General features: G+C 46.7%; 1 protein-coding gene across 2 annotated transcripts in view; it reads right to left on the bottom strand.

Moving 5' to 3' along the window:
• The window catches only part of LOC144755000 (2-5A-dependent ribonuclease-like), a 300991-nt gene that overhangs the window by 86110 nt on the left and 193967 nt on the right, over positions 1-20914 (bottom strand). For both annotated transcript variants that reach the window (XM_078643409.1, XM_078643400.1), the window contains one exon: positions 18327-18459. In XM_078643409.1, coding sequence (XP_078499535.1) covers positions 18327-18459 — 133 coding nt within the window. The remainder of the gene's footprint in view (positions 1-18326; positions 18460-20914) is intronic.

Raw genomic sequence — 20914 nt, 5'->3', positions numbered from 1 at the left:
GCAGTACTTTTCCAGTGAACGACCCAACAGCATAGCGCCAAACACCCCAACACTGCACTGTAAAAATGCCTCTGGAGTCACCATGGACAGTGGACGCTGACGGCCACCTGCTGAGATATTAACTGCATCCCTTCTGTGCCAATCACCTCTGTTTTCACACGTAGGTCACTGCTGAGATATGAACTGCATCCCTTCTGTGCCAATCACCTCCTTTTTTACACATAGGTCACTGCTGAGATATGAACTGCATCCCTTCCGTGCCAATCACCTCAGTTTTTACACATAGGTCACTGATGAGATATGAACTGCATTCCTTCTATGCCAATCACCTCCGTTTTTACACATAGGTCACTGATAAGATATGAACTGCATTCCTTCTGTGCCAATCACCTCCATTTTTACACATAGGTCACTGCTGAGATATGAACTGCATCCCTTCTGTGCCAATCATCTCTGCTTTTACACACAGAAGGGTGGACACAGGTTCCACGTTGGAGAACACATTCTCTAGGCAGAAGGAGTAGTTTCTTACCTGTAGCTCCAGTTCTTAAGTAGGGGTATCTCTGTTATAGTCATAATCTAGTGAAATAGTCCCGCCCATGTGCGTGGACCCCGGAGCAATCAAAAATAATCTCTTAAGCGGTCTTCCTTGCAGTCCTGCTAAGACACTTAAGAGAAAATTAAAGACAATAATGCAGCCTGTACCTACAAGGCTACACTGTCCAGTACCTCAACTAGAAATGCCAAGGATATTCCACCAATATCACATTTAACACAAATTGTCAAGTTCAACCCATTGTGAAACTTTCCCTTCACAAAATCGTTGGAATGATAGAGGAAGGGATGGACAGACAAGCCTCCATAGGCTGCCATTATGTGTCTGAAAAGGGATACTGTGCCTTTAAGGAACTCTCCAGAGACCCTCAGTATCCCAGCATGCACAGCCAATTCCTTTTACTTTCAGTTCTTTTTGAAGGTGCATAACAGCAAGGCCTGTAGCATAGAGTACAGTACCATTTTCTCCACCGGGGAGGAGGGCGGGCGCTTATGACTATAACAGAGATACCCCTACTACAGAACTGGAGCTACAGGTAAGAAACTACTCGTTCTGTAGTAGGGAATCTCTGTGTAGTGTATAGTCATAATCTAGTGAATAGAATGGCAAGCCCATCCCAAAAACCAACCCGGCGGTGGAGAAAAACAGACAACCCCATTACTGTGCAAGCAGATTTCTCAATGAAGCCTGCCCAACCTGAGCATCTGCTCTGGCATCAGAGTCCAGACAGTAATGCTTAGCAAAGGTGTGGACGGACTTCCAAGTAGCCGCCCTGCAGATTTCTGCAATGGGAACATTTCGAAGCAAAGCAGTTGTAGCTGCTTTGCCCCTGGTAGAATGAGCCTTAGGCTTACCCCCTAAGGTCTTATTCACTTTCTGATAACATAGCTGGATACATGACACAATCCACCTGGAGATGGACTGTTTAGAAGTAGCCAGACCAGTCCTGACCGACCCATAGTTGACAAACAATTGGTCGGACCTACGAATATCCTTGGTCTTATCCAAGTAGAATTTCAACACCCTTCTAACATCCAGGGAATGAAGAGACCGTTCCGCTGGAGTGGAAGGGTTCTGGAAAAACGTTGGTAAAGTTATAGTCTGATTAACATGAAAATCAGAGATCACCTTAGGAAGGAACTTATTTTGAATACACATATCAACCTTAGCAGCATGAAATACAGTATAAGGTTCCTGGCAACACAATGCCTGAATTTCACTCACCCTGCGGGCCGATGTAATGGCCACGAGGAACGCCGCCTTCCACGAAAGGTGCTGCAGCGAAGCCTTATGAATAGGCTCAAAAGGTTCCTTCATCAACCTGGACAGAACCACATTCAGCTCCCACGAAGGCGAAGGAAACCGAACAGGAGGAAACACCTTCTTCAACCCTCCCAAAAAATCCTTTATCACCGGAATCTGGAAGAAGGATGTCTGCGAAGGGCATTTCCTGTAAGCAGTCAAAGCAGCGAGGTGAACCTTAACGGAATGGAAATTAAGGCCAGACTGAGCTAAATGCATAAGGTATGGAAGGATGACATTCTCCTTGCAGGTCGTCGGATCATAGCTCTTAGACGTGCACCAGATGCAGAATCTCTTCCACTTGTAAGCATAAGAAGTCCTAGTGGAAGGCCTCTTAGCCTCCTTCAATATGTCCATGCAATCCTCAGGAAGATTCAAGTGGCCATATTGCACTATTTCAGGAGCCATGCCGCCAAACTCAACGATGAGAGGCTGGGGTGCACCATCTGCCCCCGAACTTCGTGAGAAGGTCCGGCCGACACGGTAGGATCGACTGATGAAGCAGGTCCGTGAACCACCACTGTCTGGGCCATTCCGGAGCGATGAGGATCATCCGTGCTCTGGACTGAGACAGCTTGATGAGCACCGCCGGAATCAGGGGAATGGGTGGAAAAGTGTACAGAAAGCTGTTTGACCAGCTGATCCATAGCGCGTTCCCCAGAGTCCCCGGTTGGTAATACCTCGAGGCGAAGCCACAGCATTTTCTGTTTTCGGCGGTGGCGAACAGATCTACGTCTGGCGTGCCCCACATGGCGAAGATGTCGTGGAGCACCTCCTCGTTTATGACCCACTCGTGGTTTTCTTGGATCAACCTGCTGACAGCGTCCGCCTGAACATTCTGCACACCTGGCAGAAGAGTCGACGTTATTGTCAGTCCTCTGGCTAGCAGCCAGTGCCAGATTGCCTGCGCTTCCTGTGACAGTGTGCGCGATCTCGAGCCCCCCTGCTTGTTGAGGTAATACATAGTGGTCGTATTGTCCGTCTGCACAAGCAAGGAGTAGGTCTGGAAGGACGGATGAAAGGCCTTCAGTGACAAGTGAACAGCTCTGAGTTCCAGGAAATTGATGTGATACGTGGACTCCGCCGGAGACCACATTCCCTGGATCTGTAGATGGTCTGAATGCGTTCCCCATCCCTTGAGAGACGCATCCGTCACGATAGTCTGAGTGGGAATGTCCTTGTGGAAAGGAACCCCTCTGAGGAGATTCTCCGTTGAGCAGCACCATCTCAGGGACTGTCAGGCGTGAAGCGACAACTGGATCCCGTCGTCCCAGCACCCTCTCTTCTGGTCCCACTGATCCTCCTAACATTCCTGCAGCGGCCTCATGTGTAGGCGCGCATGTGGAGTGAGGAAGATGCAAGAGGCCATCGACCCCAGTAGAGAAGACACCGTCCTCACTGTTGTAGATGGAGCAACTAAGAGAGCCCGAGCCTTCCGGAGGATCGATAAGCGTCGCTCCTCCGAAGGAGACACACTTGCTGACAGCGTATTGATGGAGGCTCAAAAGTACTGTAGGCACTGGACAGGAGTCGGAACATACTTGGACATGTTTATGTGCAACCCCAGCTGGTTCAGCAGGACGGCTGTCATGTTGAAGTGCAATTGTGCTTCCTGGAAGGTGGAGGCCTTGATCAACCAGTCGTCCAGGTAGGGGTAGACAAACACCTTGTTCTTTCGCAGTTGAGCTGCCACTACAGCCATGCATTTCAAAATGTCTTGGGTGCAGATTTCAGGCCAAACGGTAGTACGGTGTACTCATAGTGATTAGTGCCGACGAGGAAGCGCAGGAACTTTCGGTGTTTCCGTGCAATGGGCACATGAAAGTACGCATCCGCGCAAAGCCAGTCTCCCCTTTGTAGCTGAGGATAGATCTGGTGCAAAGACAGCATGCAAAACCTTTCCCTGCGAATCCATTTATTTGCTTGTCGCAAATCCAGAATGGGCCTGGACTCGTTCTTGTCCTTCTTCTGCACTAGGAAGAAACGTGAGTAAAGACCCTTTTCCCTTTGAGACAGGGGGATGTCTTCTATCGCCCTTTTTCTTAACAGGGTGTCGGCCTCCGCCTGTTGCTCGCGCAGTTGGAACTGCGAGCAAATCGGTGGAATTGCTGGAGGCGGGCTGGTGAAACGAAGACTGTATCCATTGCAAACAATATTCAGCACCCACTTTTCCTGAGTAATTTTTCTCTACTCTGCCAGGTAATGTTGGATGCTTCCTCCCATCGGAGCGGGTAACGGACGAGGAGGAAGTTGCACCTCAGGGCCTAGACCCAACCGGGCCTTTAGGCGTCGAGGAGGGCTGCCCCTCTTTCGTTTCTGGAAAGGCCGCCTCTGATACTGCTGCTGCTGATGTTGCTGCTGACCTTGCCCTCTGCCCTGCCCAAAACGCCTCTGGAAGGGGCGGAAAGTCTTCTTCTGTTCCTTCGGCTTCTCTAACCTGACAGCCGTCAGGGTTTCAGCCTCCGCCTTCATGCGGGCCATCTCCTCATCAGCGAGTCTTCCAAACAATGTCGCCCCAGAGAACGGCAGGTTGGCTACCCTCTGCTGGGCCTCTGGTTTCAGGGACGTCAGTCGCAACCAGGCATGACGTCTCAAATTTATCCTGTGGCAGTAGCCATGGGCAGCCAAGAGCGAGGAATCCGCCGCCGCACTGATCACTTGATTGAACACGATCATGCCCTCGCTGAAAATCCTCCCTCTTGTCCCTAGGGAGATGCTCCAGGAACTGCTCTAGGGAATCCCACAACGATCGGTCGTATCGTCCTAGGAGAGCCAAGGCACTAGCGGCCTTCATGGACGTAGCAGCCGTACTGCAGACCTTACGACCCGCAGAATCCATCTGCCTACTCTCTTTATCAGGGGGAACCGTGGATGAAGGAGTAGTATCCTGTTGTTTCCGGGCTGCGGTGACGATCACCAAATCTGGGACCGGGTCCGATCTGAGAAACGCCGGATCAGAGTCAGGGGGTCTGTATTTCTTCTGCAGCTGTGAGGGGGCGGATCTTGTTGATGCCGGCGTCAGAAACAGTTCCATTGCCGGCCCTTCCAGCCCCAAGGGCAACAGGGGCAGAGACAGCTGCCGCTTATGTAGGGTCTCGAAGATCACTGACGTGGAAGGCGTGGGTACCGTCAGGGTAATACCCAGCTTCGCCGCCCCTCGCATTAACACTTCTTGAAACGACACAATGTCGCCCACTGGCGACACTCTCGTGTGGGGCGATTCTGACAGCGTGGGTGAATACCCCCGAGCGCTGGACGAATCCGTATGACGGGATCTCGAACTGTCTCTTCTGCGATGACGCCGGGACAGTGTAGATGAATGACGGTAACTCCTAGAGCCGTGTCTTCGCCTGGATCGCGATCTGGAATGTGATCAGGACCTCCGAGGCCTTGGACGCTTCACCAGCCTGGTCGGGGGTGGACGCTGCGGAGGCAGTGCCGGAGTCTTCGGCTGTGGCATCCCCTTAGGTGGTGAAGGGAAGCGAGGCAGCGAGACGGACCTTGGAGGGGGCCGTGGTGGAGGAGGTCGAGGGCGATGAGGAGGTGGAGTAGAAGGGGTATTCGGAAGAGGAAGCCTAGTAGGAGGAGGATTCCTCGGAAGCGGAGGAAGAGGTGGAAGAGTGGGACTCTTCTGTGGCAACGGAGGAGGCGTAGGCAACCTTGGCCGAGAAGGTGAGTAGATTTGAGAGTACTCCGAGTTGGAGGACCTAACCACCCTCTTCTTCTTCTTTGCAGGTCTTTGCGTTAAAGCCCTAGAGGCAGACCTTCTACTAGACGGACGCCGGCGCCGCCGCGACCGGGGGCTCGTGGAAGCAGATGACAGGCTGAGCCTGGGGACGCCTTCCTTGCCTTGGATCGCCTCCTGGAGGTTGACTTTTCCTTTCTGGACGTCGACCTCTTCCTCGACGTCGAATGCCTTGACGTCGACACATGCCTCAACGTCGACATCTCTCGACGCCAACCTCCTTTTCCTCGATGTCGAGTGCTTGCTCCTCGACGTCGAACGCTGAGTAGACCTCGACGGTGAATGGCGGTGTCGCCTCGAGGGCGAGCACCGGTGCCTGGACCCATCACGACGTTGACGACTCCTCGACGTTGATGTAGTTCTCGACTTCGACCTCGTCCGAGGTCTCGGCGTCAGCCCCCTCGACACCGAACGGCGACGCAGCTTCGACCCAGAGCCCTGGGTCGATGGGGAGCACACGGTGGTCAACCCTCTCGACACCGACGTCGATGCCATCGACGTTGACGGAGATCTGTGCCGTTTTCTGGCCTTCTCTTCACTGGGGAGCCCTGAGAGGCCGCAGCACGGGCAGAGGACTCAGATCCAGTCCTCCCTCACCCAGACCCACCTTGATCCTGAAGTTTCCTCTGTTCCAGGCCTTGGAGCCGGATTCTCTCTCTGTCCCTCATGGTCCTTTTGGAAAAGGACTGACAGATCTCACACTCTTCAGGGACATGGGATGAAGGGAGACAGAGGATACACACTCTGTGGACGTCCGATTTGGCCTTCTTCCTGGCACACTCTGGGCACCTGTCGAACAATGCAGGCATTTTTGACAGCAAAGTGGCAAAAAACTGGCAAAAAACTTTAGCAATTGGAAGAAGGAGTAGGCAGAAGTCGAGTGAAACACTCTAAACACTTGAAAAGTGCAAAAAATGTGAATTAAACCCAAAAAGGGAGAGCTCAATGCTCCAGGGTCCTGCTAGCAGGAGCCGGAAAAAAGAACTGAAAGTAAAAGGAATTGGCTGTGCATGCTGGGATAACGAGGGTCTCTGGAGAGTTCCTTAAAGGCACGGTATCCCTTTTCAGACACATAATGGCAGCCTATGATGGCTTGTCTGTCCATCCCTTCCTCTCTATCATTCCAAGGATTTTGTGAAGGGAAAGTTTCACTATGGGTTGAACTTGACAATTTGTGTTAAATGTGATATTGGTGGAATATCCTTGGCATTTCTAGTTGAAGTACTGAACAGTGTAGCCTTGTAGGTACAGCCTGCATTATGGTCTTTAATTTTCTCTTAAATGTCTATGCAGGACTGCAAGGAAGACAGCTTAAGAGATTATTTTTGATTGCTCCGGGGTTCACGCACATGGGCGGGACTATTTCACTAGATTATGACTATACACAGAGATCCCCTACTACAGAAACCACATACTCAAAGATACCAACCTATTCAGTAGACCAGAGGGTAGGCATGTTATGCTCTTCTCTCCATGGTGACGAAGGAATCAATAAGGATGATTCGAGCTGCCACCTGTGCGCTAGGGGGTAAATTTCAAGCTGTATCAGCAAGGTTTCCGTTGGAGCCTAAAACCTTCAACGGAAGAAACGGATCCCTGGACAATTTTTTCTACCTAGCTGTCTGTAATTACCCTCAATCATTTTGGGGAAAATAGTCTAAGTGGCATTGTTTCTTGGATAGTGGTACAGCGGTCAGAGCTGCTGACTTCGGTGCACAGGGTTCACGGTTCGATTCCTGGCACCAGCGACAGCTCAGCTCAGCTCAGCACCATGTGACTCTGGGCAATAGCTCACTTAATTTCCACTACGGCCCCCAGCGCCTTGAGACCCATAAGGGTGAGTAGTTCACGCTTTACAAATACGGATTTCATTATTTTTTTCTTTCTAAGCGCTGTAGCAAATGCTCATTTGGATTACTGTGGGAAGAGCCCTGGAATGTTGCTGTTGCTGGCTCTTGGGTGATGGTGAAGAAGACAGACAAACGTGCAAGAGGGGAAAGAGCACAGATGCAAATCTGCACTCCCAACTACTACATGCACTCTTTGGATGTGCCCCAAATGAGGTTAGTGTGACATTTTGAAGCCATTAAAATGACCCAATGGAAGGACACATTTAATAAAACACCCAGGAATACATTGAAGAGTTACGACCTCTGAGTACCTACATGTGAGCAAGAGACAAATAGCCCGCACCATGCTCATTCCACAACAAAAGATCAGACTTTTAATCTTTCACAACACTACTCTACAGCCATCAGTGGCGGGTATTGCATAACCATTTATGCAACTCAACACTGTCAGAGGAAAGCGTCTATGCGCTTAGTGTTCAGATGCAGATGAGAGGGAGAAGCGCACAATGCAAACAAAAAAACCTCTAGTCATATCACATTAGTCACATCACATTATATAAATTTCATTAGTTAGTTAAACGCAGCACACAAACAATATATCTTACTTTACAAATGATATTTTTACACCGTGCTCTAGTTGCAAACAGTAATCTAGCGCTTTATATTTAGGAACAACTTGGTTTACATCAGCAGACGCCAACGCAAAGAAAATGGGTATGCTATGTAGTGTCAAGATGGCAAGAACAAGCATTTGCAATGCAATAGGTCTCGCATTCACGAGAGTTTGAGCTATTACAATTGTAAATAACAATGCCTTTTATTTTTGTTTTCAGTTTAAAAACATAAAGGGCTTTGTCATTTACAATACCAATAGCTCAAACTCAAGTAACTGCAAGACCTATTGCATTGCAAATGCTTGTCTTATGGCTTGTGGGCTTGGGCAACACAGATAACTGTAGGGAGGATGGGAAGCAACAGGCAACAGGAGGGAAAGTGGGAGTTAACACCAACTGCTTAGTCAAACAAGCAGGATACTTAAAAGCGGCCGGGAAACGAAATGAAAAGCGGCCGAGAAATGCTCTCGGAATTGCAGGGGCAGGGGGCGCATTCCTTTGAAGTGTGGTGTGTGAAGCAGGGGGCGGGTCTGATGCAATTATGCGAGGTAGGCTGTTGGGGAGCAAATGGCAAGCTGAATGTTGTCGTGCTAGAGAAGGGGGGGGGGGGAAACGGGCAGATGAATGAGAGAGAAGTGTGTGTGCGTGTTGCCGCGAGTTGAAAGGCAGGAAGTGGTATACTTGGAAAGAGTGCACGTCTGAATGTTGTCGTGCTACAGAGGAAGGGGGTGGGTTCAGCAAAAGGCGCGCGCTGGACCTTAGAGAGGGTAGAAGGAAGAAGCAGATGGTGTGCGTGAATGTGAAAGAGTCTGGGGCTGTTGGTTGTGTTTTAAAATGTTTTGAGAGAAAAGCGGGCATAAAAGTAGAAGGGGGTGGGAGAACGTGCAGATGAACGAGAGAGAAGCTATAGTGTGCGTGTTGCCGTGCGTGAATGGGAGAGAGACTGGGAGTGTGGGGGGGTGGGAGAGAGTCTGTGGGCTGTTTGTGTTTGGTGTGCGTGTTTCCGCGAGTGAAAGGCAGGGGGGGTATGCTTGGAAAGAGTGCACGTCTGAATGTTGTCGTGCTACGGTGAGATAAGCAAGAGGCACGCGCAGGACAGAGAGAAGGTGGGCGGAGGGAGCAGCTTCAATGAGGCGTGGGCAAAGTGAAGAGCCAATGAAAAACAACAAAAGCTCGTGAAAAAAAGTTTATGGCCCAAAAGCGCGTGCCTGTGGCCACGTGAACTCGAAGAAAACCGCACCGAAAAAACCATAGTTTGACGAGTATTTTGACCACTAGAATTCTCTCCAATCCATTCCTGCGGAATAGAAAAGGCGAGACCTAAAAAGAGAAGGAAACTGAGCAGAGCTCAGGGAAACTCCCTTCACACGACGTGTAGTAGAAAATCTGAGGGCCTGAGCCTCTGAGGAGAACATTCTAAGAGGGTGCTGACGCCGGATTTGTCGGAATTTGGACCAAAACATAATGACTAAGATATATCATAGAAGTGATATGTTGTCTATCTAGGAAAAACTCTATGGTTTTTGCTTTCTCTATGTATATATGCTTGCGTTATGGCTACATTGCTATGTTATTTACCGTGGGACTCCCACTTCGACCACAGGGAATATTCAAGCATGTGAATCTATGAAAGACACCCCAATACTGGAGAACATCGGTTCTCACTTTTTTCTTCATTCAGCTTGAGCCCAGCCTGAGAATGGATAAGGCTTAAAATGTCATAGCTAGTGTATAGGACAACTTGAAGTCTTTCTAGTTCCTCTTTTATTGTGATCTATTAGCCTACAACAGTAGAAGTCAACCCGAGCATAAATGGAGAACGTTGCGATGAATCAGAGCTATAGTTCCAGCTAGTGTTCCAGGTCATCTCACAAACACTTGTGATCAGTTAAGGGTTGAAAGAAATTCATAGCAGATTGGTAAGATGCGCCTCATAATTAATGGCCCCATTGAACGATCACAGGTCCACGTAGAGTTTAATTTTGTTTTTGGGTCTTTTGGTAGAGAGGACCAAGGACACTGAAGGCACAGACTATGTCACCTACTCTATTATGGCAATCTTCACAAATATTTGGAGTTCCCACGCCACCTTTTAATACAGGAGAAACCTGAAGTATCTGGAGTCACTAAAGCCTTATTGTTTCATCGATGTGAAGAGTTATATGCTTGCTTCTTTTCTAAGAGTGTGGAAAAGGAGGCAACCGCCACAGCTGGATCAGCGTATGATATAACTTAACCCATATCTCTGGCTGCAGCATAGCCAATAAGGACATTCAGCCCTCGATCCAAGATGCAAAAGAGGGTCTATGCCAAGTCGGAGTGTGTATAGCGAAGATTTTTGATGGCAAAGGTCAATAGGAGAACCATAGACTAAAATAGTGCCCATGAGGCTGACAGATGTCTCTGTATCAACAAGGACATGAAAGTGTTTGCTACAGATGCTGATGCCTCGTTTTGGTTGGTTAACAACACCACTGCATGGAGATGCAGCAATACGAAATACGTGTTTATGTAGATATTAATAGCAGTGGTGATGTAGGACAATCGTGTCAGGCTGTCCTATAGGGGCAAGCAACCATCTCCTCTCGTAAGCATATCATCCTGCAACGTGATGGCATTTCTACAATGTTGCCATCCCCAGAGTGTGGATGCGCAGTGGATCCAATGCTACTAAATTGTTCCCTTTTCATGAATGGGGCACTGGTGATTGTGGGGAGGGCAATGGTAATGAAAAGCTTAGGAGGTTTCATCCTTGGTGCAGTTTTGTATGTTTGAGCACAGGCTACTAGCCTGACTAACAACTTGACGTTTCTGTAAGATAGACTATGCATGGTTGTGGTGCTGATGTAGTGTTTGTAATTATAGGGTAAAATGGCCGAGTTTTGCTCTGGCTGTCAAAAGGAGGAGGATGCACAGGAGTGCGAGTGTGTGATACAAATGATCTGTGCCTGAAATAATTAGTCGGAGGGGTGTTTCTGTCAGAATCACTACTGCAGTGTTGCATCCACAGCTACCGCACTCAAGCTCCTAGCTAAAACACATACCAGCTAGAGCGTCTGTGGGGCACATGAGCCAGACGACAATACTATGGCATCAAGGGACGTTCAGTACCTTCAATGTAAATGGACTAAGTCACGCAGCAGGGACAGTAGGACAGCGTTTTTATTAAAAGTTACAAGATGGCCTAAATGCAGTGCTTTAGCAGGTCTGTTTATTTAGGAACATGCATGCATTTTTGAGCATGTGCCCATATTTATGAGCATGTGCCCATATTTATGAGCATGTGCCCATATTTATGAGCATGTGCCCATATTTATGAGCATGTGCCCATATTCATGAGCATGTGCCCATATTCATGAGCATGTGCCCATATTCATGAGCATGTGCACGTCCGAATGTTTGTCGACAAACAATACACAGGTCACTCACACAGATATTAGAAACAAGAGCCCAAATCACTCGGCCTACTTGTATGTAGCCTACGTGGTGGCAGAGCTCTCTGTAGGGTGCTCTGCCACCACGACCCGAATCATCCGACGCATACGCGATTGCTCTAAATATGGCCAATAACTTTAATGAGGTCTGCAGGAAGGCAGGTAATTATACATGCACCACACTTCTTAATAAAATGATGAATGCACACCCCAAAGAACAGCCTTTACATCTGCTGTGGCGCTATACTAGGGCCTTGAGGGAACAAAGGCCAGAGGTGCAACAGTTTCAATATTCTGCTATTACAATGTTTTATTTATTATGGTTTTTAATTTTAGCCTGCTAAAACTACTCAACATTTATTTGGAGTTTCCATAGTTTTGACGGAGTTCGATTTTGGAAGATCTTTTGCTTCTTGCTCCATCATCCTGCCCTCCTACGGAGCATCTCACGTTTTAAAGCAGGTTGCCCTCTTCAAATTTCGGGCACCATATGCCTATTTAACTTATCCCAGACCGTCTTGTACCCATAAAATTATGTGAATCATTCACCTTTAAGTGCTTGAATGAAGGTGAGGGTGTGGACTTGGGGGGATTGGAGTCTCTTCCACAGCAGTGGTCTCTCCTCACACTGGCCTATCAGCGAGGGCTCCTTGCCATGATCTCAGCAACGGAGATTAAACCCACTCGGCCTAACTCTATGCAACACGTTCCCTCACTGAACAAACTAAACAGAGCAGTCAAAGGCAATCAGGCTTGTGTGTGAAGCACAGTACACAGGAAGATGCTTGTAAGAAATGTCTTACTTCTGCCATGCACAAGCAAAAACAGGTGGGATACAACATGTGTTCCAAGCTATAATTATGCCAAGAGTTATTTACTCTTAATGCACATCCTGAATTGTTTTCCGAAGGAGTTCCATTTACTGGGCCTTGCACACAAGCGAATCCTGAAGTTTTCAATAGCCTGCATCACCAAAGTATGCATCAGAGCATTTACAATCGAGGTTTCAAAGAAACGGATGAGGCTAGGTTCCCTTTACAAATAAGTGAAGGAAACAATACAAGTAACCAAGATGTTCTGTGCATCATCCCAGAACAACAGAGGAAGGTTGCTGGAGGCAACATTCTTTGAAACTAGAAGCAGAGCTATCCCGAAGGTGTGCTTCTACTTCCCTTCAAATCAGTAAGAGTCATCAACATGAATGAGTCACATATCACACGAGCGAGGAAACAAACAGCTTTGAGCGTCCGCTTTTTCCTACAGTTTGATCGGAAGTTAAAAACTTCGAAGACAGGGCACCTTTAACAGAGCAGATCTTTCGCCAGCGGGAGATAATCAATAATCAACAATATCCACAAACTAAAAGGTCGTTCAGACACATTACTCTAAATACACCAGCATTTGGGGACCATCCAACTCGAGAGCAAAGCCCTTCTCCGACCAAAATGTTTAATGGTTTAAACAATGTGAAATGCCAGCATAGGATCAACAATCTAAACATGTAAAAGTTAGAGAAAAGGATTGGTCCGATTGGGACATTTGCACACCTATGGAAAATAAAACAGCCATAAGTACGCGGCTTTAGCAGAGGAGTGGCGTTAGCTCCATATCTTTCCAGGCTACAACTCAAGTAATCTCATGGAAGATTGGAAAGACAAGGGACGTGCCATAAACAGAAGAAAAGTACTACATTTTCCCTTCTGGGGAAATAAACTGAAGATCCAAATCATTGGCCCACCACACGTTCATAAGCGCAACCAGAATGCGACAAGTCTATTTTTTTTATTTAAACAAACAAACTGGCGTCTACATAATGTCCCAGGTATAAGGGGAACTTGTCTAAACTATGAATACTAACAAATATATCCTTGAAAGTGGATTTACTAAAATGCCATGGGTAGCGGAAGTGACATCACACATACTTTAATCACAATCGCACCACAGGAGATTGTCATAGGACCTTTGAACCCACAATAAGTGAACAATTACTATAACAAAGCAGTAGCACAAATAAATATCTATATTAGATATCACCTGTATTCTAATAAGAATGCAGGCATGATACGCTAAGTATACAGTATGGTTCCCCTAGTGTACACCAAAACCTTAAAATATATAGAAACATAACAAGAAAACATTTAAAAAATGTAAAGTTAGTTATGTCCACCACTTCCAACTTACAAGGGCGATATATTGAATAGGAACTATGTTACTGGCTTACAGTAATCCTTATTGTTAAAAACGTTTTTGGTTTGTCATTGTAGCTAAGCATAAAGGTGAATATTTTATTCAAACTGTATTAACAAACATGAAAAACGATACATACGTTATTTAAGTGTTTACTTTTCTTTAATTTTGGTCTTTGTGAAGAAATGTGTACATTATTCTGAATGTATTTTCTAAAACTCTACCACAGTTTGAGAAGCAGAAAATAAATAGCGCTCATCAGAAGACTGCTTACCTTCTGCTCTTGGACTGTTTTTGCCACCTCTGAAGCCAGGGGGCAAAACGGCAGTGCAAGGGGGGCGGGGGGGTCGACGGCCAAATGAAGCCATTAACATTTTCTGGAGCCAAGAGTAGAGCCTTAGGTAAGATATGATCTGAAGGCCGTATTACTACTCCACAGACGTTAAATTGTGCTGCTGTTTTTCACGAGTCTGTGTTCTCAAAGCAGCTGTGAGCCGTAACAAGATGTAATGAGCATGCACTCTGCAGAGAGTGTTACTCATGCTGGTTTTAGTGGCACAACACAAAATGACGGGGTACCCCGCAGAGTGGGAAAAGGGGTCTCAATGTCTCCCGCATCGAATGGCTTTCATTGGCCTTTGGCTTAGCGGACAGCCCCTGCGCTGCGGGGACGTGATGCTTCATTGTTGTAATTTTCACCTTCCTCTTAAATTGCTCTGTGAAGTCATGACAGTGGCAGAAGGATAATTCCTTTAAAAGTTATGTCGCTGTAGCAGACTCATTCGTACAGCACAGCAGCTTCTGACCCTCACCAGGTCACAGTGCGAAGAGGTGGGCTAACCACTGAAAGCTCGAGCCTTGGCTCTGTCTTAGCTCAAGGTGCTGTTGGAACCTCAAGCCGATAATGAGCAGAGCTTTCAAGTGGCCTCTGTCGCTGCAAATTACTTAATCTACTCGTGCCTATAAAAAAAAAAAAAAAATGAATGTGACCTTGTGTAATGCAGCTGTTGCTCACCTGAGTCCCACTTCAATACCGTGAGGTTACGTTGGCACTTTATAAGAACTGAAGAGAAATGTAACAAGCCGTGAGCGTGCACTCTCCCGAACTTCCGGTCTTGGGATGTGCACGCTCACGGCAGTCGTGGGGCGGGACTTCCGACTTTGCGAGAAGCCCGCGCCCACAGAGTGGATGGCAGCAGAAGTCAGGAGAGGCGGCTGAGGCGGTAAGTGGGGCTTGGCACCTGTGTGTGAGCGTGTGTGTATGCAGTGTGTGTGTGTGCGATGGCGGTGGCGGGGGGTCTTTGTATGTGTGCGTGCGTGAGTGAGTGTAGGTGCGCTGGTGTGTGTGTGGGGGGGTCTCTGTGTGTGCGTGTAGGTGCGCTAGTGTGTGTAGGGGCGGGGCGGGGGGGGTGTGCCTGTGTATGCGTGTGGCTGTGTATGCGTGTGGCTATGATGTGCGCATGCGTGAATGTGGGTGCGCGTGCACGCAGTGTAATCCAGCCGTGGCAGTTTCTTGTCCTTCATTCCCCCGAGTCAGCTAGCTATAGTTCTCCACCTGGACCGCATCCTTTGGATGCGAATTCCAGGCTCGCCCTAAAAAAGCACTGAAGGCGCTTGGTCCTTGAGGTCAGACTTTAAAAGCAATATTGTTCCGAGTCAAAAGAAAATCTAGGACGTTTATGTACATTCCAAACACGTGTCAGACTGAAACAGTGTTGCCAAAGAACACACTGGAGCTACAAACACTTTGTGGCATTAAAATAAGGCAGGGGCTCACGCTGAAAAGCTGCACCAAACTCTTAGACTAATTTCCTTGCTTCAGGAAATGGTGTGATCCTGGGCATGTCATGTCGCCTTATTGCTCTGTTCCCCGGTTCCATTAGTTGTTTTAATTTGAGAGAAGTAATACTACATGATAAAATCAAACCTAAGATATGTAAAGAGGAACTTAGCAAGCACCATCTGTCGCCCTCAAGGAGCTTGTGAAGTGCGATCACAGCTTCATAGCAATGCCCATTTTGTTACGAATTCCAAAGGGTTTGAGCAATGAAAGTTTCACTGATTTTACCGTGCGCACGTCACATGCCCCCCGGATTACAGCATGGCACCAATCCACTTTCTGTCTGCCAAAAGACGGACTTCTAGAGCGTTAGCCTATGCTCCTGAGCGCTTACACACACTATACAAGCATTTGAAATGCAATAGGTGTCCCATTTAAGCGAGACCTGTTGCATTTCAAATGGCAGGCATCACGGACAACGGGAGAGAGGGCGGGGGAGAAGGCACAGACAACAGGTGGGGGGAGAAGGCATGGACAACGGGAGGACAGGCGGGGGGAGAAGGCATGGACAACGGGAGGACAGGCAAGGGGGAGAAGGCATGGACAACGGGAGGACAGGCAAGGGGGAGAAGGCATGGACAACGGGAGGACAGGCGGAGGGAGAAGGCATGGACAACGGGAGGACAGGCAAGGGGGAGAAGGCATGGACAACGGGAGGACAGGCGGAGGGAGAAGGCATGGACAACGGGAGGACAGGTGGGGGGAGAAGGCATGGACAACGGGAGGACAGGCGGGGGGAGAAGGCATGGACAACGGGAGGACAGGCAAGGGGGAGAAGGCATGGACAACGGGAGGACAGGCGGAGGGAGAAGGCATGGACAACGGGAGGACAGGTGGGGGGAGAAGGCATGGACAACGGGAGGACAGGCGGGGGGAGAAGGCGCGGTCAATGGGAGGGAGGTTGTGGGGGGAGAAGGCACCAAAGCATGCCGTGCCTGCAGTTGGAGAACTTCATTAGAAAGAAAATAGTGCTCACAGTCTAAATAACATGTACCGGGTAAAAAACGAAGTAAAGGGTCCAGTCGTCCTGGAGGTGACAAATGAAGAGGAGGCAGTACTAAGGGGAACTAACAAGCCTACAGATGAATCAGTAGACAGCATTTAGGATGGACAATGACACACGCCAATGGCAAATATGGGCGGAGTGTGAGCGGGGCTTCTAATCCTACTCCTCTACAATAAGTATTGCATCGCAGGCGCGCTGGCTCTAGGCTTGACCTAAAAAGTGTACGAATTCAAAAAACATTTTGTTTCAAGCTTGGAGATATGGAATATGTTATAACAAACCTGACAGACCTTATATTGCACCTATCTCACTTGCTATGAAAAGGGAAGCTCCATGGTCTCCTGTAACCATTCATAAAATAATGCTACTTGGTATGCTTTATATCAACCTTTGATTGAAGGGGTGCCCAAACACCCTTGAAAATCTTTCTTTAGTAATTCTATTTGAAGTACAATTAAAATTGAATAACCACATTTATCTATAATCTATAGATGTATTCTTTATAACACGATGATTCTAAATGACTATAAATTTTCAACAATATGCTATGGTTTTTACTGAATTATAAGTATATAATGCTACATGTTTATTATTTCATATGCTTCACCTATTTACTTCGAATGTGTGTCGTCATCCCGTAGTCTTTTTCCCCGCAGGGAATCAGAAAGCGGTCGTTACAACGACCGCGTTGTGATTCCGCATACCATTACTCTGCAAGTCGGAACAACGACTTGCGGAGTGGGCGCTGGATGTTGGAATAGTATAATTTACTATTCCAACTCCAGTCTGTGCGGACACTAGGGAAGGTGTTGGATTTTAAATCCAACACCTCCCCACCTCCTCCGCAAGTCGTTGTTATGACTTGCGGAGTAATGGTATGCGGAATCACAACGCGGTTGTTGTAACAACCGCATTGTAATTCCCTGCGGGGAAAAAGTTTTGTGGTAAACGTTGTTTACCATTTACTACTCAATATTTCTAACCTTTAAGTAATTTCCCATTATTCAGTCCTTTTTCTTCTCTTTCCTTTTTACTTTCTTTCTATTTCCTTATTGATTATGCATGGAGTTTTGTATATATTCCTTTCATTAATGTTTTGAGTCGTTCCTAGAAATGAAGTTCAATTTACACTATTTTCTACGTTAAAGCGTAATTTTGCTGTTCACTACAGAATGTTAATTATCCTATATTTCATATACATTTCATATAACTTTGATCAGTAAAGTCCTTCTTAAATTTAAACAAAAGATACATCAACTCAAATGTGTTTAATTTCATTGAAATAAGATGTAGTACATTTGGCAATATCATGCTTGTTTACCGTTCATACTCCGTTTCAGACTGATTTCATTTGGCACTAAGATTCTATGCAAAGATAGGCTGTGCTACTTGGCTTGACTTTAGGTGGTTGCACTACTTTGCAGGACTTTAATTGATATGGATATTGCCCTGTTCTCGCCCCATTACACCCACTTTACATAGATTACCAGTGGGTTCATGTGTTTTAGTACTGCACTTCTGTCAACTTTTGGCACAAGAAAGTTGTTCATGAAAATTGATTGAGAATATCATTTAAGCCACTGTTTGTTGCACAGCGCCCATTTTGTGTTGCCTGAGTATTAAGTACTCACCCCCACAGTTTAGAAAATCGGGGCCTTATTATGCACGGATGAGTTTCTGCAATCTGATTTAACGCAGATGTCCAAAATGGAACCCTTTATTTAGAAAATATATTAATCCACAACTGTTTTATACATTTGGCACACTCATGAGTTGCTGGTAAATGCATTACCTTTTTCGTCCATTCATTGAAAGTTTTTCCCTCAATTGCATCCGGGCGGTTCAAGTTCACAACCAGAGTACACTTCTCCGACGTCTTCTTGATGTCAGGTTCATTTCCAACTTCTTGGAGGAATTTGAATTTGCTGAAAGGGGCAAAGTGAACAGGGAAATTACGTTTTGCATGCTTTGGTAAAAATGTAAAATAGAAAAACTCAAGGGTTACTGTACTTAACATATCTCACGAACACAAGAATGGCAAGCTGCAACAATTGTGGATCAGTTACAAATGATGTATTTTTAATTATCCGTGCTATCTTTTGATTATTTTATTGTTGTTTTTGTAAGCTTTTAACATTCAATTTCTCACTTTTGACACAAGGCGCTGTATAAGGCACACAATTAGTGCTTCTCTTCTGCTGCACATCTGTGGCATGGGAGCAGAGGCACAGGTGTTCTCTCCTTTTTATGCAGTCATGCCTCATGCAAATAAGGTAACATCATCTTAGGACTGGGCACGCATAAAATGTGTGTTAGAATGATCCACACAGAAATAGCACCTCTCAAGTGTCTGCAGACCCTTCTCTAATGCTAAAGAGCTCTGTGGGCAAAAGAAAGGGCACAGACAGCCGCTGTACCCCTTCTGCACCTTCTGTAATAGGACCCCATTGGTGGGACATTTTTCAAGCTCAAAGTCTACCTCGTGGTGTTTATGGAAGTGTGAACATTTCACATGGGCAGAAAGGGCAAGAACCTGATCTATAACACCATACCTTAGCCGCAGAATGTTTGAGGTTATTACACCTGTTGACCTTAAGTCTTTCGTTAGCTCCTAGAGACTAATGCCTGCTTGGATGCCATGTTCATTGTGATGTTGCAGCCACATTACATGAAGAAACGGCCTAAGAATGTAGTACTCGAGAGATGTAAGCAATGGTTTGTACTTATTCCCTTTTTAGGTCTCGCCTATTGTATTCAATATAATCTTAAATGGGCTTATATCTCGCCCCCCTGGTATTTCATTGGTTCCTTTGCTTGTCACAAACTATTCCTCCATTTATAATGGCAGTAGCGTAGTTTTCTGCGTTTACCAATGCTTGTTACACGTGTGCTTCTCCTATCAGTTTCCCGTCACCAAAGTACTGTTTCCTTCCGTTGTTGGGGCACTTTTTGTTTAATGCACAGCACTTTTTTAAGGCTCTATACAGTTTACTTTTCCTATCTGCATGCATTTATCTTGTTATTTATTTAAACTTGTTGGACATGCATTTCAAGTGTCCTTGTGAACCCATGCCGAGATTAAAATCCAGCTCCCCAGCTCCAAGGTCAGCAGTTCTGGTCGGTATGCCTCATCCTCTGTCCTGCCCCTTTCCTCTATTTTTTCACTTCATCTGTAGCAATCCAAACGAGTGAATGTTTTTTCAGACTGTTCTCTCCCCATCCCGACTACCAACGTTGCTGGTATCCACCGCCAACTGCCATTCCCTGCCCTGGTCATTACTTTCACCCGCCGCCCCCACCCCGTTGTTGTTAGTATATTTAGCAAGCATGCTCGTACCAAGAGTGTTTGTGCTATGTTTACATACAACGTTGGAATTTATTGTGCTTTTTATATTACGAGGATAAACACATGCCAACCATGGCAGGATAATTCTGCTACTTCTAAAGTTCCATGAATTTAGTGGTGTATTATGGGAGCATGAGTTCTAAACATGGCAGTAATCTTTATTTTCATGTTCACAACTACAATCTCACATCTTTTGCAGTTAAGTTTCTATTAAACGAGTTACTTACCTTCGGTAACGATGTATCTGGTAGAGACATAGTCTAACTGCAGATTCCTTAACTTAGAATATCCCCAGGCGTCAGACTGGATCCGGAAAACTTTCCGCAGCAGCACCTTTTCCCGTTGGGGGGCGGCGCCGCCCGGCTCCGCCCTGACGTCGTTCACAGACATGAGGTCAGTGGAGCCATATATGCCCCCCAAAGGCAACCCCCCCCCCCCAGCACGCTGACGTCAGTTTTTGTCCGAGAAACTTTTCCTCATCAGAACGCGGAGCCATCACCAAAAAACTGTGAGAATATGGGAACAGTGTGCAAAAATGACTGACAGGTGAGACAGAGCAGTGCTCTGAAGAGCCACCCCGCAAGAGCGTAGGCTTAATTAGTGTCAAAGGAAGACAAGGATGTGGAAAAACAGCCTGGCAGAAGAAGAAAGCCCACATCTTGAAAGTAAAACTGTGAAGGAGAACAAGTCCAGAACACTAGAGTAAGGAGAGTGCACCACAAGACGTCACCAGAAGGAGACATTGCAATCTCCATTAAAGATCCATAATTGGACATAGCCAATAGCCATGAAGGAAAAGTCCGCAGAGGCGGTAACAACCAATAGGCCATGTAGAGGAGAAAGCGGGATTGTGGGAAAAAGCGTGAATAGATTTCACACCGTACAATCCAGGTCTAGGGCTGGAAGGAAAATATAATGTATTAACATACCTCCTAATTCTAGAGAATGGCGGGAAGCAGCAGAGAAAGAGAACAAATCAGTCTGTAATGGAGTGAAAGTAGAGCACCCAGGAAGTGGAAAACCTCAACCAGAAA

This window comes from Lissotriton helveticus, chromosome 1_1, assembly GCF_964261635.1.
Source record: "Lissotriton helveticus chromosome 1_1, aLisHel1.1, whole genome shotgun sequence".
In the NCBI taxonomy this organism is placed as follows: domain Eukaryota; kingdom Metazoa; phylum Chordata; class Amphibia; order Caudata; family Salamandridae; genus Lissotriton; species Lissotriton helveticus.
Note: the sequence above shows the minus strand (reverse complement) of the source record. Positions and strands in the feature narration are given on the sequence as shown.